The 17,302-nt window shown below is 44.8% G+C and overlaps 1 protein-coding gene across 1 annotated transcript in view; it reads right to left on the bottom strand.

Moving 5' to 3' along the window:
- Positions 1-17,302, bottom strand: part of side-VI (sidestep VI) — a 1,063,375-nt gene that overhangs the window by 223,705 nt on the left and 822,368 nt on the right. Inside the window, exon 11 of the mRNA XM_065225644.1 lies at positions 17,110-17,269. Within this exon, the coding sequence (XP_065081716.1) occupies positions 17,110-17,269 (160 nt within the window). The remainder of the gene's footprint in view (positions 1-17,109; positions 17,270-17,302) is intronic.

Genomic DNA, 17,302 nt, shown 5'->3' with positions numbered 1-17,302 from the left:
GATATGCATACAGTCGCTCGTTGTCAGTTGCAGATGTAGTAAAACTTGGTCAGGGTAAATATGTAAATATGCATTGCAGTAATGGAACGCATCGTCGTCTCCTTTTGGTATGTAGTGATATGTCCAAAAGGGGAAAAGAGGGTGTTAACCGAAGAACTTGGCAGCCAGACATCATCTGCATCATCATCATCATGATCTCCCGGTGGATTGCCACCCACTCAACTCTTACAACTAAACTGATTTCACTTCCAGCAATCTAACATTTCTACGGCTCCCAATAGAGTGATGGCCAAGGGCACTGTTTGCATCAGTCAACAAAGTTTGCGTTTTGTCAGCTATATCATGAGCCAGTTGCTGGAAATAATGGTTCATCAGTATGTACCACAACATAATCATCTGTTCGAATGAAACCTCAGACCATTAAATCCGAAAACATCGAAATCGCTTCTTCGAATGATAGCTGCAACCGGATGACGTTTGATTTGTAATCAAATGAAACTTGATTCAAGAAGCGAGCGGTCCTCAGTTGAAATACATAATGATCTCTTCTGAATGATTGTCATTCCAAATTGAAATGCATATGGTATTGGTTCAGCCCCATAATGCAAATCATCCAATAATCCGATGATGTATATAATTGTTTTTTTTTTTTTGTAAATTCATTTATTTATCAAGGCTCAAATGCGGAAACTTTACGGAGCCGAAATTCATTTTTCTTTTTACAAAGTTTCTTAAAAATTGAGTTAGTACAAGAGGTGTCCGAACACTCGCGGCTTATTCGAGGTTACGGGCTACAATCTATTAAAATCTCCACCGCCGTTTACTGGCTGTTTGTCGACGATTGACCATGGGAGATGCAGTGAGGTGACTGGAAAGTGCTCTTGATCTCTGTCGAGGGGCTTGGGAAGGGACAAAGATGAGAAAACAGAAACTAAAATTGATACACAAACAGACAAATCACTTTTTTTTTTTTTTTTATATCTTTATTAAGGAGACTTTCAGCCGTTGGCTGGCTCGTCTCCGTCAAATCACACACTCCAAAACCTTAGTAATTTTAAACGTCAAAGTCGACGAAAGCATTGGCCATTTTGAAGCTGGTTGCTTCAAAATAGTATTCAACATTGGAATCATCAAAACAATAATGTTCCTCATGGAGTCAGACACATTCAATGTTTCGAGAATGTCATCTTCAATTCCAGAAAACGTGAACATGGCTGCATGTTGTCTTCGCTGTGAAACTGGAATATCCGAAGCCTTGGAAGAAGCTGGAAGCCGCGGAAAGTCCCTATCAACATCAATTGGTTTGAAACCCGGTGGAGGGGCTTTCGGAACATTACCGATACTTCCTGGTTTCTTCAAGATGACTCGAGGTTCAATACGAGAGGCCTCCTGAGGCTGTTGCGTGATAATTTTGGATCGCTTCCTAGGTGGGGCTTTGAAAACGAAATGACTTCTGATCATCAACCGGCAGAAGGTCGAAGGGGTTACTACACGGAGGAACTCGGGAAGATGGAATAACTGATCTTAGGATTTCCGCGAAGGAACGCTGCGCGCGTGCCTCCTAAGACCGCTGGAGTTTTTCTCCCTGCTGTTTGTATCTTGGACAATCAGTGAGAGCATGCGGAATTTCTCAACAATAAGGACGTTTTGGGGAGGCACGGCAAGAACCCTAGTCACTTACATTTTGTGCAATTCTTTACCTTTGGTACAAACAAGCGCACAGGTAATCGGATCGTCCCTATCGCGACGTAATCTGGTAGTACTGACCTAGGGACACTGAATGCCTTGAATGCAGTCTATAGTTGAAGATGCTAATTTCAAATAACAGACTGTAGTGGTAATTTTTATACGATAGATGGAGTAGATGAAAGCATAGAGTTGATAGTTCCGTTAGAGTACGGCAGTGTGAAGATTGTATATAGATATTAGAATAGCGAACTAGGACAACTTTTTTAAGGAAGGTACAAATCGGTTTTTCCATCTCTCTTTACCAAACTCCCCCTTTGGAGAGGGATGGTGAGGGGTGTCCCCCCTCCGCCACCACTGGCAAAAAGAGATGAAAACCGACCCGTTCAAGTACCAACTGTGTGTTTGAAACAGTTCTACCGATTTTTACCGCACTTCAATTGTTATTTGAAGGAAGGCATCCAGTCGTAGGTATTTTAATTTTCTGGAGGTGAGGGATCTTGAAGACACAACCCCGCCTTTCAGGAAACCATCGCGAGTTATATTCGCTTCGGTAACAACTCCCTCGATTTCAACTTCTTTACTTGGAATATACACTCGATATTCCGACAAAAAAAGCTCAAATACAGCAATTTTGTTTGCCTGCACACGATCGCTAACGGTAGCACGAAGTTTATATGGTCTTACTTTCAAAAATTCGGTCACGGAAAAATGTTTAATCATACCCTTTGAAATGTGATGAACATTCAAAGCGATTTGTTTGCGTTGGAAGAAGACAACCCACGGACCTTTCAAATCTTCTGGGTAAGCCTTAGAGCGGGGGGCAGGTGATGTTCTCGGGGGAACGGGTGGAGCAGGGGGCAATGGAGGAGCTGGTGGAGAAGGTGGTTGTGGAGATCATTTAACCTTTGGATACGCTCCGGTGTACTTATTGGTGGATGACTCATCATCACCACAGGTATTCATCGCCTCAGAAGAAGGAAAATCCAGCAGATAATCATCGTCGGAGAGTGAGCTTCCCCCGCCATCATCTAAAACATCCATTGCGGGTACTCACGTACCACCGCAACAGATTTACCTCAACACAAATAGAAGCGAACGAAATTAGGGCATGAAGCACTAACACTTGATCACTCACACTCTTTACACGGATTACTGTGAACGGAGCGAAAACAAACTGAACCACCTTGGCCGAACGCTCGACTGAGAGTGTTAATAATTCTATCGAACGCCATTTGCTGATGTGAGCTTGCTTGAGCTTGAGCTTGAGCTTGATTGACCGCCCACGGTTGCTACTCTGTTACTGCCAGATCAGCTGTAATTACACAGAGAACCAATAGACGATGCTTGGGACTAGCAATCATCCTCAATGTGTAAAAACTGGTGATCTTAAATTAGGCAATACCGGCGCCGGCCGCGCCCAAACACAGGTCAAGAAAGGAATGGGAAGGATTGTGTTGAAATGACACTCGCTTTGATGGAAGCCGAGAACACTTCTGCACTTCCACGAGGAATCACTGGGATGTTGGATAAGAGGGTTTGGGTTTGCTGCAGGGTTCGTTTTGGTAAACGATAAGCTGAATTGATGTCCTAACGATCATAAAACGCGAAGGAGCTTGGGACTAAACCCACGGTCTTCTGCTCAGTAAGCACAAACGTTTGCCACTAGGCAGACGAGCACCTTTTTAATCACCGAGTTACCATATAGTCATATTAACAAATAAAACGATTGACGAATCTTGAATGTGGATGGGCCTGAGATTAGACTCATGATGTTCTGCTCAGTAAGCAAAAACGGTTGCTCTAAGGCCACCGAGCCCCTCATATCACATAATACCGTTGCTCAAATTTGTGTATCCATTCAAACCCGGAACCAACGACAACAACGAGTTTCGCAAAATACACGATACACAAGCGATTTTACCATAAATCTCTTTGATATGTAAGGACCTGGGACAGCGTTTTTCTGCACAGTAAGCAGGCCACTGTAACCGACGATCTTTCAAATCCGAAAACTAAAAACTACGGAAAAGTACTTAGGCCTTCATTAAGTTCCACTTTCACGCGACGTTCAATGACAGGGTCCTATCCAGGATTACATCTGAAAAATCCAAATCTGGCCAACGCCCACCTAAACCTGTTCTAATCCACCTGAAATGACTAACGAATGGAAGACTTTGACTACCCAGCCATGCAATAGTCTCATCCGTGCCTTATGGCAACTTGATGATTCTATTGCGCTCATTTTTTGGCACCACCCAGGGGAGACTTGGTCCTGTACCCATTGCTTAACTTATCTCCATTCCACTCAGCTACTCGCAATTTCTTGTGATATATGTAGTGGGCGGAATATTATTATATGAGACAATTCAATGCAGACGTCTTTCCAAATTTGGCAGATTGACAGGTAATCGGTGAGTTACCACGATAGTTGCTATTCAACAACACGACAACGTCCCATCGTCAACGCCGGCTATGAAAATTTCCCATTGCAGACGCCAACGAAATGACGTCATCGAGCTATCGATCAACTACCCTGGTTATCGCCTGGTACCTTATAGAACGATGCTAGGAGGCGAACCGGAAGAATCGATGAGCTACCTCTCCCCCCGAACGCCATTTGCTGATGTGAGCTGACAAACGAGGTGGAAATATACACTGAGGCAAATAAACGTAAGAATTCCATAAGATCAACTTATGCATTTTAGCCACAAGAAATCAACATGAATTTCACTGAATTGCCTTATGCAAAATAATGTTGGTTAAAAAATAATAAAAGGGAGCAGACTGGAACCGAAACATGCACGTTTAGATTACGAGACCTGTGTGTTGACCACCAATGGTTATAAGCATATAAGAGCTAACATGAGGTAGACGAAAATCATTATATGCTGTATGGCCAAGGTCCTGGAGCGAATGGTCAACAGGAGGCTAAAGCATTTTTTTGAATCCAAAAACCTGCTAGACCATCGACAGCACGCCTTCCGTCAAGGGTACGGAACGTCAACCTATTTCGCAACATTAGGGGAGGTCCTCAATAGTGCCAATGATAGCGGTCTCCACACCGAGATCGTCTCGCTGGATATATCGAAGGCCTTCAATGGGACGTGGACGCCGCTCGTCAACTGGGGGCTGTGTGGACCCATGGTCCACTTCATCAAAAATTTCCGTTCTTTCTTGGCTACACGAGGTTCCAGCTTTTCATAGAAGAGACAGGCGTCCCACAAGGTTCAGTTATCGCCATTACCCTCTTCCTTGTGGCCATGAACGGAGTTTCCGGAGGACTGCCGAAAAATATTTACATTTTCGTGTATGCCGACGATGTACTTATCGTAACTACTGGCTCAACAGCATTACGTAACAGGATTAAGGCCCAGGCAGCAGTCTCCGCTGTAGCCAGGTGGCCCAGCGTGGTTGGTTTCCAGCTTTCCGCCACCAAAAGCGCCAGGTGCCACGTGTGTCCATCCCGATACCGTGTCAGCGGGCCACCTATCAAAGCTCAAAGCCAGCCCAGACCACTGAAGAAGACTGTCCGTATTCTGAGGGTAGATGAGCGGTCCCTCTACTTCGAGCAGCACTTAAGGCGATCAAGAATGACTGCCGCAGTAGGATCAACTTGATCCGCATCATCTCTCGCCCCCACCGGCCTAACAATTGCGACACTCGTTTCCGGGTTGCAAGTGCCGTCATCGATAGTCGCCTACTGTACGGTCTTGAGATGACGTGCATCGCCACCGAAAAGCTCGTGCAGATACTAGCACCAAATTTCAACAGCTACGTTCGGATTGTCTCCGGTCTTCTTCCGTCAACGCACGCCGATGCCGCATGCATCGAAGTCTATCTCTGATATAAACTCAGCTGCTTGGATGTGACCGTCAACACGGAGCACGTTGAACTCGTCAATCGCTGGAGTGAGTTTAGATTGTGCTTCAACATTGCAACTTCATCTGGAAATCCGTCAGACTGTACCATCCGCCACAAACACCGTTCAGCTTTCTGCAGCTCGTCCCGTGTCAATTCATTCAGCTGCAATGGAGTGTTCTTATACAACCGCATTCGATTGTCGATGTATCGCAGAATGTATGCAACACTTCGTATTAGCCGCTCCCATCACGAGAATCGCTCGACTTTCTCCATCGGTTCAATGTCAAGATGCTTGCAATCAAAGGCAGGACTAAGTTCTACGGTTGTCGGTTCGATGTCGTCACGGCAATCCCTCGGCCACTCTTGCTCGTTGTCGTATAGGAACTCCGAAACGCAACGAATTGCCGGTAGCGGCGTGCGTCTGACTTAATCCAGGCGTTGAATCTTTAACGAATGCTTCTCCTCGATCGTCTTCCTCAGATGAGCTCCAAGTACCGCTGCTAACAGCTCCAAGCGCGGTATAGATAAAGATTGAAGTGGTGCAACCTTCATTTTTGAAGATACCAAGGAACATCTAACATGACCGTTGTCAACAACTCGCAAGTAGGCTCATCGTTACTCTAAGCATGTCCCGTTTAGTGGGAACGACTTCTCCTGCTACTAGTTTCTGTAGTTCGTCCCGGAAGCACAGAGAAAACGAAAATACATCCTCATCTGGAAACCAAACGATTCTCAGGACCCTTTCCTTCCTTGTCTCTTTGTCTGCTGCGAAACACTTAACGGAACTGGGATTCACTTCGCCGATTTTGTCGAGCACAGCCGTTGTATTGGATTGCCAATTCCTTATTTGAAAACCATCTTTTGAGTGGACTTCCGCTATCTCCAACGCCAATTCAATTGCTTCCTCTTCCGTATGCAGACTGTCAAGGTAGTCGTCCACGTCCCTTGGGTGTTCGACTTCGTTTTCCGTAGCGTTTAAGTTCATTACGAACAGAAATTGAGCTGGAGAACACGACGCACCAAAGATCGCAACATTCATTACCATGACTTCGATCGGCATATCTGGGAAGTTTCTCCACAGGAACATCAAAGCACAACGGTCTTCTTCCCGGATAAGGAGCTGGTGAAACATTTCTTTGATGTCTCGTGAAATGGCCATCTCACGTTTGCGGTATCGGAACAGCAGACCAAGTAGAGATGTCAGAAGATCTGGGCCCTTTAACAGCATTGCGTTCAGCGAAATGTCTTCTACCTTCGCTGCAGCGTCCCAGATTACCCTAACTTTTTTTTTGGTTTTCTAGGATGTAGTAATACACCAATAGGCAAGTATCAGGTTCGACGTGGATAAAATTGACGCAGCTCCTCGACAGTCGCTTTATGCGCGTATCCCTTCTCCTGGTACTCCAATAATTGTTGACGAACGTAGTTATACAGCTGCGGATCCTTTGATAACCGCTTCTCCAAACACTTCAACCGCTTCTCTGCTAGAGGCCGGCTGTCGGGAAACGCCACTTCGTCATGCTTCCATAAAAGTCCTGTCATGAATCGTCCGCTGGTTGTGCGTTCAGTCGTTTCTTCCAGGATCTTACGGGCCCACTGTTCATCGTCTTTTTAGATTTGCGGTACCAACCCAACAAACATTGGGCGTTGATTAAGAGCTTATCCAGGCAAAAACATGCTTTTTCAGCTAAAAAATAGCTTATTCAGCTGTTGATCAACTGAAATTGTTTGTTGGGAAGGCAACACCAAGCGAATTTCGGGCTAAAGACAACGAGAAGGCCTACATCAATACGCATACCATGTCAAATGAAGTAAAAGAAGAAGATCAAGAAGAGTTCTGCAATGGTGCGTCCAATGAACGAAAGGTGTCAAGCAAACACGGTAAGTCGGTGGATCAGCAGATTATGAAGAGTAAGTCATGTCCAGTATGTGGATCTACAGATCATCAAGCAATAGGTTGTTCGACTTTCCGGAGATTTTCCCTCGATGATAGGTGGAATGTGGCGAAGGAAAGCAAACTTATGCCCACATATAAACGGACGGATCGCTTTTCCGAGCCGAAGTCGGAATTGGAGTTGCCGGAATTTCAGCACCGATGAGTAGCACACCCTCGGACCGGCCCATACTGGTGCTATCCGATTCGTACAGCGTGATACAATCCCTTACATCTGAGACCCCGACTCACTCCTGGATACAGGGTATCGTGGAGATCACACCCCCGAACATGGTGATCACCTGGATACATGGGCACTGTGGAATCGCAGAAAATAGCGTGTCGGCTTCGCTGGCAGGCTCTGGACCAGCTGGCCCCAGTTACACCGACGAAGTGCCACTTCAGGACATAAAGCGATGGATAGTCAGCAAAATATGGGAAGCCTGGGCAGTAGAGTGCTGCCAATCCCAATCTCGCCTCATCCAAAGAATCAAAGGAACGACGAGCAAGTGGACGGATATGTCGAAACTACGGGACCAGAAGGTGGTTTCTCGTCTTAGGACAGGCCATACAAGGATCTCACATAGTTTTCGTGGGACGCAGTTCCACAGAATGAGCTACGTTTGCGGAACCACTGCATCGGTGGAATATATCCTACGCCTGTGTCCTGGGCGACGAACCTTCCACTTTAGCGTCCTCAAGGACGCTGGGCTATACAACAACATTTAGGTCCTATTAACTTTCTTTTGGCTGACGGAACATCTCTGCCGGACGGGAGATTACTCCTCCTACGGTGGAGCTCCGATCTCTTTCAGAACCCTACATAACTTTGATGTACCAGATTGCTTTTTTTTTTTCGTTGTCTGTGTTGTTAGCCTTTTACTGGAATCTGTTCTAATTGCTTCTATGTGAGTACATGTGAATTGTAAGCCAACTCCGTAACAAAATTTGCTGGCAGAACCCCCCTCTGGGTCCCCTTTTTCACAGAGATGAACTAGCCAAAATCTTTATGTTAAACCAAAAAAAGAAAATCATTATATGTCACGATTATGAAATTCATATGTGTCGTTCATGAGTCGAGCCTTATGAAATTCTTAAGTTTATTTGCCTCAGTGTAGTCATTGCTATCAGAGGTGGTACGAATATTGGTAAGGCGTGGAAATTGTAGATTGAAGATTGTCTCTTTTGGATGCAGGGATGCCACATATACAGATATAGCTGTAATTATACAGATTTTTTTTTTCAATATTTGGATACTGTTGCGATAACTTTCTTTTCCGAGCTCTTCGAAGCAAATCGTCCTTTTTTTGTAGTGCGATAGCTCAAAGCTGCAATGTTTATTATTTAGTTAGTTTTAGGTTATTTTGGTTTCATCATATCTACTTACAATCTGTCTCGTACTTAGTATTAATTCACAACTTCAATAGCAAAATTCAAATTCATCATTATGTTAAGCAAATACCTGTAATTAAATCTAATTGTTACTAACTATCGTGAAACTTCGTATGGAGAGGTGTTCATCATTTGCTTTGGTACGATCTTCGGGATCGTGCCAGTTTTTGATGACATCGGATTCGTTGCGATGTTTGGCATCGTGAAACCAACCAGTTAAGGAAGCAGCAAAGTCTTGAACTTCAACGGTGCAAGCCCAGAATCTTCCAGTAGGCGAGTGTACGGCTGAATGTTCACCAACTGTAGCTCTCGCGATGAATAATCAGAGTGGATTTGAGCGGCTACTCGGGATATCTTGGCTGCCGGGCGAAGATGTGTTCTGCTTTTCACTTAGCCTACAAGGAGATCTTCAAGGACTGGTGGAAGGCACGATCGCACCAACCAAGCGAATGATGCTAAGCTTCGTTATGAAAATCTACGATCCGTTGGGACTGGTAGGATCGCTGATTGTCCAGGGGAAGATCCTCATCCAAGAAGTCTGGAGAGCCAAAGTGGATTGGGACCAGCAGATACCGGAGGATATTTTCAAGTCATGGAAACTCTGGTTACAGGCGCTGAAAGAATTGGACAACGTGAGAATTCCTCGTTGCTACTTTCCGGGGTACGATGCCAACTGTTATGATTCTCTAGAGCTGCACATATTCGTTGATGGCAGTGCACAAGCATACTCCGCCGTCGCTTACTTCCGAGTTCAGGACCAGGGATGGATACGGTGTGCTCTAGTTGCTTCAAAAACTAAAGTTGCTCCTCTGCAATTACTATCAATCTCACGCATAGAATTACAGGCAGCAGTTCTTGGGGTGCGTCTTCGAAAAACTATTGAAGAAGGTCATTCCACCCAAGTGAAGCGCACATACTTTTGGAGTGACTCCAGTACGGTTATCTCGTGGATCAGATCGGACACTCGTCGGTATCGGCCGTATGTTGCCTTCCGAGTCAACGAAATTCTCAATCATTCGAGGGTCGAGGAATGGCGATGGCTGGGAACAAGGATCAATGTCGCCGATGAAGCTACGAAGTGGGGAAAAGGGCCGAACTGTAAGCCAGACAGTCGGTGAATGTGTGGACCTGCGTTTCTCTACGATAAGAAGAGTGAGTGGCCGAGCAGCGAATACGAAGTACCGGAAGTAACAACTGAAGAATTACGATCAGCATACATCTGCAGTCACTTCCTAACAGTTCCGATCATTGAGGTGGAACGATTTTCCAAATACGAGCGGCTGTTGTGGAGCGTAGCATACGTTTACCGCTTCCAAGAGAACAGTTCGCGACGAGCCAGAAGTACACAGCACGGAGCGGCGGAAGAGTTAAGCAGTGAAGAATTGCAGAAAGCAGAGCGGAGCCTGTGGAGACTTGCGCAATCGGAATGCTTTCCAGACGAGGTAGCTACTCTGAAAGGGAACGTAGAATTGAAGCAAGAACAGCAGAAGTCGTTGGATAGAAGCAGTTGTATAGCAAAGCTATCTCCTCTACTCGACGAGCACGGAGTTCTACGCGTAGATAGCCGCATCGCGGCTGCCGATTTTGTAGCGTACGATACCAGATACCCTATCATTCTGCCGCGAGGACATCGGATTACAAACCTATTGCTAGATTGCGGTCTGCAGCACTCCGATGTCAGTGGTGTCGCGTGTATAAAGCGAAACTAGCAACACCAAAGATGGGTCAACTACCTCGGGTTCGGATTACACCATTTATACGGCCGTTCACATTTGTAGGGATAGATTATTTTGGACCCTACTTCGTGAAGGTAGGGCGAAGCTCCGTCAAGCGCTGGGTGGCGATTTTCACGTGTCTAACCGTTCGAGCAATACACCTGGAGCTGGTCTTCAGCCTAACAACTGATGCGTGTAAGAAGGCCATTCGACGATTCATCGCGCGAAGAGGAGCACCACAAGAGGTGTATACGGACAATGGAACGAACTTCTGCGGCGCTAGCAGGGAGCTGGCAACAGAGCTGCGGGAAATCAACGTAACGATGAGTAGCTGTTTTACGGATGCCAACACTAAGTGGTATTTCAATCCACCCTCTGCGCCCCACATGGGTGGGTGCTGGGAGCGCATGGTGCGGTCCGTGAAGACTGCACTGGGAGCATTGCCAACGTCACGGAAGCTGGACGACGAGTCTTTCATAGCCCTCTTAGCCGAAGCAGAGCATATGGTGAACTCACGGCCATTAACGTTCGTGCCACTAGACAACGAAGAGCAGGAGTCGTTGACTCCGAACCACTTTCTTATGCTGAGTTCGAGTGGAGTTCGACAGCTGGTCAAAGCTCCCGTGGACCAAAGGAAAGCTGTATTGGGAAGCTGGGCGCTGCTGCAGCACATGCTTGACGAGTTTTGGCGTCGTTGGATCGTCGAATACTTACCAATCATCTCTCGGCGAACTAAATGGTTCCAAGACGTCACACCGATCAACGAGAAAGCACTAGTAATGATAGCAGACGAAGGGGTCCGAAACCGGTGGCTACGGGGTCGCGTGATTCGCACCTATCCAGGCAAAGATGGAGTAGTGCGCAGCGCAGCTGTGGAGACATCTAGTGGAGTTTTGAGAAGACCAGTTTGTAAACTCGCTGTTCTCGAAGTTCGTGGAGATGCTGAAGTAGAAGCAGAGACTAGCAGAGATGGTGACGTCGAAGCAGTGTTCGAGCGACACGAGGGGGAGAATGTTCCGACGAGTGGATCCATCTAACGACCCCTCGTACAATTTGGATGTTGTGGAAGATGAATTGGGAGACAATGGATCGTTTTGGTGAAACGTCAGAGAGATAAGAAATAATTATTTGTCATTATTTCTTATCTCTCTGACGTTTCACCAAAACGATCCATTGTCTCCCAATTCATCTTCCACAACATCCAAATTGTACGAGGGGTCGCTAGATGGATCCACTCGTCGGAACAGATACAGATATTCCATGAAAAAAATTTGCTCCGATTTCGCTCAAACCTAGTATAGTTGTTCCTTATCGATAATTTTTTTTTACCAGTGTTTTTTTACTTCACTCGTCCTGAGCTAGGGTGGTTCAGTACATTGATATTTTTGCCTATATACTCAACTTTGAAAATTCACAGCTTTTTAGCTACTTGACCGATTTTCAATCATTTTTAAGCAAATCAAAGATAATTTAAATGGATCTCTAGAAAAGTATGAAACTGAAGGTCAAATTCGTTTGAATATACTAAAACATTATTTTCTCTAGTTTTTATTTATAATCACCATCTTTGGCATTGGAGCCACATAAACTAAATTATCGGTACCGTAAAACGGGGTATCTTTGATAATGCGGGTAACTTTGATAGTATTATATAAATATTAAATTTACTCGCTGCGCCATGGATCGAGTAGAGTGGAGACGACTTCTTTGGACAGCAGAGGACAACAACCGAATTGGTAAGGTAAGTCGTTCAAGCGGGAATTGATTCATCGAATTATCAAATCTGATCGGCGAGTGACTACGGGTGAAGGTAATGACTTTACATTTGGCAGTTTTTGCTTGCATTCCGTTCATCTGACACCACGATGTTAACCGCTCGATGTCAGTTTGTAAAGCACAACAATCTAGGATCGATTTGATCACACGGTAGTCTTTCAAATCAACAGCATATAACAACTTACAGGAACTTAAATGATCGTACACGTCGTTAATAAATAAAACGTAAACAAGCTGGAATGCTGGAACTTCGAGATTATAGATTGCACAGCTGGATACAACTTGTCATAGAGAAGAGTTCCGTGAACATTGGCCAAACAATTAAGGATCGAGATAGGTCGGTAGTTCTCCACGCTGTGAATGTTACCTGACTTGAAGATCGGTGTTATTGATGTAAGCTTCCAGGAATCCGAAAAACGACATCCAGGAGGGAACGATTGAAGATAGACATAACGGTTGTGGCCAACGATGCTGCACAATTCTGAATGAAAGGCGGTTGAATATGATCCGGCCCGGGGCCTTTCGATGTATCCACCGAGTAAAGGGCTTTGAAAATAGCGTCATGGCTGAAGAGTTAAGCCGCAGCAGACGAATGTTGTAGTTCGGTAGCTGGTCGATGTACTGCTGCTGCAAAGGAGTTTGATCGAGTTCGAAAACCCTTCGGAATAAAGCATCGAAGGAGGAGCTTCGATTACAGTAGGTGACGTCTGCCGGAATACCAGCTGATCTTTTGCGAGCGTTTATGAAACACCAGAACGACGATGGGATTTCTTTGAAGCCACTCTGGAAGTTATCGATATACTCACGAAAGCGAACTTCATGCAAGACTGATGCAAAATTTGACTTTTTCGCTTCACAGTGCTTAAATGGTTTCAAATCGGGTTCTGATTAGCCTCCCAAAGTTACAACTCATTTGGTTAGAAACAGGCTTCGCACAAGCCATTTGAAGTTTACATGTAAATTACTATGGGAAATCTCAACTTTTTGTTCATTGCCTTCTAGTCTTTTTCCATATTGAGCTATGAAACAGTTCGATAGCCATTCTTATAGAAAATTTTCTCAGTTACAACTTTGCTCAAGATCATTTTTGTGTGAAACGAGGCAGGAAAAAGTTATTGAGTATTTAAGAGATTGATAAACTTATGACACGATCAAGCAGCTGCTCTATAGGCAACACTGTATTTTGCAGTGTGACATAGTAGACATGATTGTTGTGTCCTATTCAACGCCTCAGAAACACCAATGTTACCTGCTGAGCAGTTGATTGAGCATGATCATAAGGCATCAGCGCATTGAACCATTGATTACTTTTGATCCTTGCAGTTAATCAAAAGTGGTCTTCAGCAAAGTTGTAGCTGGAAAAATTTCCTACAAGTACGGTTGAAAGTTTTTGAAGCAAACCGATATGGTGAATTATTAGATAGACATGAACAAAAATCTTGGTTTTACCATAGTACTTCCCATACAAACTTCAAATGGTTTGTGCCATCTCAGTTTCTCACCAAATGGGTTCAAATTTTGAGAGGTTAGTCAGGATCCGATTTGGAATCGTTTAAGTATTGTGGAGCGAAAATTTCAAATTTTGCATCACTCTACTGGGCACCATACTTTTTAGGCAATTGCGGATCCCACCACGATTGTTGGAAATGCATAGAAGCTATACGAGCTTTTACCGGAACAGTATCATGGACTACTTGAAAAATATTGTCATAGAATACGGACACGGCGGCATCAATAGCAGATAAGTTAAGTAATTTCACCCAATCCAACGCTGAGATCCTCACATTTTTAGCATCGAAATCACACCGTGTGAAATTGTGCTCACTGCGTGCTTCTGGATACGATGACGGATTGTCTCTCGAACGGATATCAACTTTCAAAACTAATGGCTTATGATGGCGATCAACTTTCAAAATGGCAGATGGTGGTTCAAACAGCTCAATAGGATCTGAATCACTGACGAGCACCGGGTCGAGAAGTTTTGGACGAGACTTTCTGGTAGCCCAATGAGCTGCACCACAATGCTGCGCATTGTGGATCAGCGTCCTTCATACTTTCGCATGCTTCGTGTGCATGTTGCTTGCCACAATCGTTGCATCGACGAGCCATGTGGCAATTTTTGGTACCATGCCCAAACATGAGGCAGTTTGAGCATTGGGTAATGTTACGGTCGCGAGGTTCATAACGTTCCCAATTAATCACGATGTGGAAAGGGGCCCGAATGTACTGATACGTTAAGTTTCGCTCGAGGTGGACCAAATACAGCTGGTCACGGAACTTATGGGAGGTGTCGTGCCGATTAATTTTGAAGACTTGTATCGGCTTCAGACCGTTCTCCTTCAATTTCTCCAACAGCTTGAGTCTGCCTCGATATTGTGGGAGAAATACTCCACTTTTTTCTGCTTCAATAGCCCTCCGACGGCCTTGTGGTGGTTTTTTGCTGGAACCTTCAGCTTGATACCTTCAGTGAGCATGGTGCACATCACTCCCTTCCCGATATAGAACTCTATACTCTCCCGAACCCCGGGCGGAAACTCTTTCACGGTAAATGGCGGTACTTTCTCCTTCTTTTCAATTTTCGGCTCTTCGCCATTGCCTAGAATAGCGTAACGGTTCAAAAGCAAGTCTTAAGAGTAACTCTGATGAGTAGTAGAATGCCCATTGCGAAATCCAAACCGCAAAAATAGACAAAAGGGAATCTCTAAATGCACATATAGAGGTACTAGACATGTTGTGCAGTTTCAGGTACTCTATTTTGCAGTCTGTGAAAGGGATTTCTAGGTTTTTTGACTGCACCGTCCTCTGTGAACGGAAAACATATTATGTGTAGTTTGCGCTAGATATTATCGCAAACAACAGCAGTGACATCTGATTGTTAATTAATGGAAAGTATTGTTCTCTAAAAGATTGGTTGGACCAAAATTGATCGACGAAAAATTATAAAAGTATTCATTAATCTCTGTTGTTTGAAGATGTACAGCACTTAATGTCTTGAGCTAATTTTCATAAAATAAAACGTTCTACAACTTTGCCCAAGACAGCATATTTCTAGCATGCGAAATGACAAAGTTGGTATCGCTGTGCAACTTTTGCGGTATAAACATGAACTATTTTTATCCACCAAATGATAGTCCTAACTAAGTCTAGAAACTTTACTGATGTCGTCTACTCAATTGGATGCACTACCAGAGCGTTATTATTGTTTTCTGCTAGATTTCATTCCTCACCCACTGTGCACTGAAACTCTACGACGACTCTCAACTTAGTGTTCTTTGAGCACTTTCCCAGTTGTTAGTTGAGAGTTTTGTAATCCGGTACCTTTTTGCATTATTATGACGACATTTTTCAACACGGTTAATTCCTAGACTTGACCGGGAATCGAATCCAGTCGCCTCCGAAATGGTCTTGCTTTATACATAGCTGCGTTTTGACTGACTGATCTAAGGGAGTCCCTCAACTCACATTTAATGTGCTTCATGAAAGTGCACAAGATTCGTAGCTGCTTTAACAGTTTTACAAATTCAGTAAGAAGGAATGCTTTCAGAATATTATGTCATAATTGGCAATCTTTAAAATTGTTGAAGGAAAGCTACAGTTATCACAAAATTCTTAAAACTTAACGGACATCCCAAGAAACAGCACAGAAATTTTTTTCATCACCACATAATGGTTCGATTACCATTGGAACCAACTTGGAGCCACCTCGACCATCTGCCTCGTACACATCCCCTTTGCTCCCATCATTTCCTGGCAGCCATACGCAACACGAATCATCGAAACCTCTCAAAGTAGGTACGTGCATAAATACGATGTAATCCGTTTCATAAATTGCCACTATTATTATCATCGCCAACATCTCGCAAAGTGTCGTCCCGTCATCGTCGTCGTCGCCGTCGTCGGGATTGTCAGCAGCAGACATCACCGTCTTCATCGTCTTGCAGCTCACAGCAAAGGGGATGGAGGTCACAACGAACTTGCCATGGATGGCTCAATTTACTCTAGTACCCAGAGTACCAAAGTACACTTTCTGTAGCAGTTTGTCAGCAGTGAGCCTCCTGCCCGCTTTCGTCGCACACATTTGGGATGGAAACAAATTTGTATATATAGTTTCTCTCCAAGCTTCCCCAGCGCAGCGACATCGTCCATGGCAGGTCGAGGGGCTTCCGAGGAAAATTGTGTTGAGTACTTTGTTTCCACTTTCTTTTTCCCGGATCGTTTTCCTCCAGAAAGAAGACACACTGCTGGCTGTATTGCTTTCGCTGTTGCCGTCCCATACGGGATCCTTGGATATGTCGCGCGGGAAAAGAGGTGCCAAATACGAATATGTATGAATGCCAACTATGCGCATATATGAACAGGGGGAGGCAGAGAGCATACCAGAGTACATCTTATCGACTATACGAGCTTGTTGAAAGTCAATTTGCAGTCATCGAGCAATGTGCTTGACGATGTTGTATGTATACATTTTTAATATGACACCACCGTTGCTGCTCTTCGTCGCTGTACATAGTATCATGATGACAGAGGGGGTTCCAGGAGCTGGGAAAGGTAATCGGGTTCAGTGCGGGATTCTGTGTATCATCCCCGCACCGATAATGCTACCGAGAATAAGATGTCAATTTGTATACACTTGCGAGCGGCAACCGGTGAACCGTGGTAATCAGATTGGAATTGTTTCGCCCATTTCAGTCGACGAGATGCGGTTGATCGGGAACTTAAGCTATGGGGGCTTTGGGTACTTACACATCACTTTAAGGTCCACGGTGTTGCTCTCGCCGTCTCCTTCGACGTTCGACGCGATGCAGGTGTAGTTGCCAGCCTGATGTCTGGTGACGGCTTGCAGCGCCAGTGCCGTGCTGCTCATTATCACACCGGTTTTCGAGTTGTGCTGCACCACTTGGTCCTGCAATTGGACGGTGAGGAAAATATTAGTTAG

This window comes from Ochlerotatus camptorhynchus, unplaced genomic scaffold (assembly GCF_037179485.1).
Source record: "Ochlerotatus camptorhynchus isolate MF236.1 unplaced genomic scaffold, CSIRO-AGI_Acam_v1.1 ptg000232l, whole genome shotgun sequence".
Taxonomy (NCBI): domain Eukaryota; kingdom Metazoa; phylum Arthropoda; class Insecta; order Diptera; family Culicidae; genus Ochlerotatus; species Ochlerotatus camptorhynchus.
The sequence above is the reverse complement of the archived record's forward strand: the minus strand, read 5'-3'. Positions and strand labels throughout refer to the sequence as shown.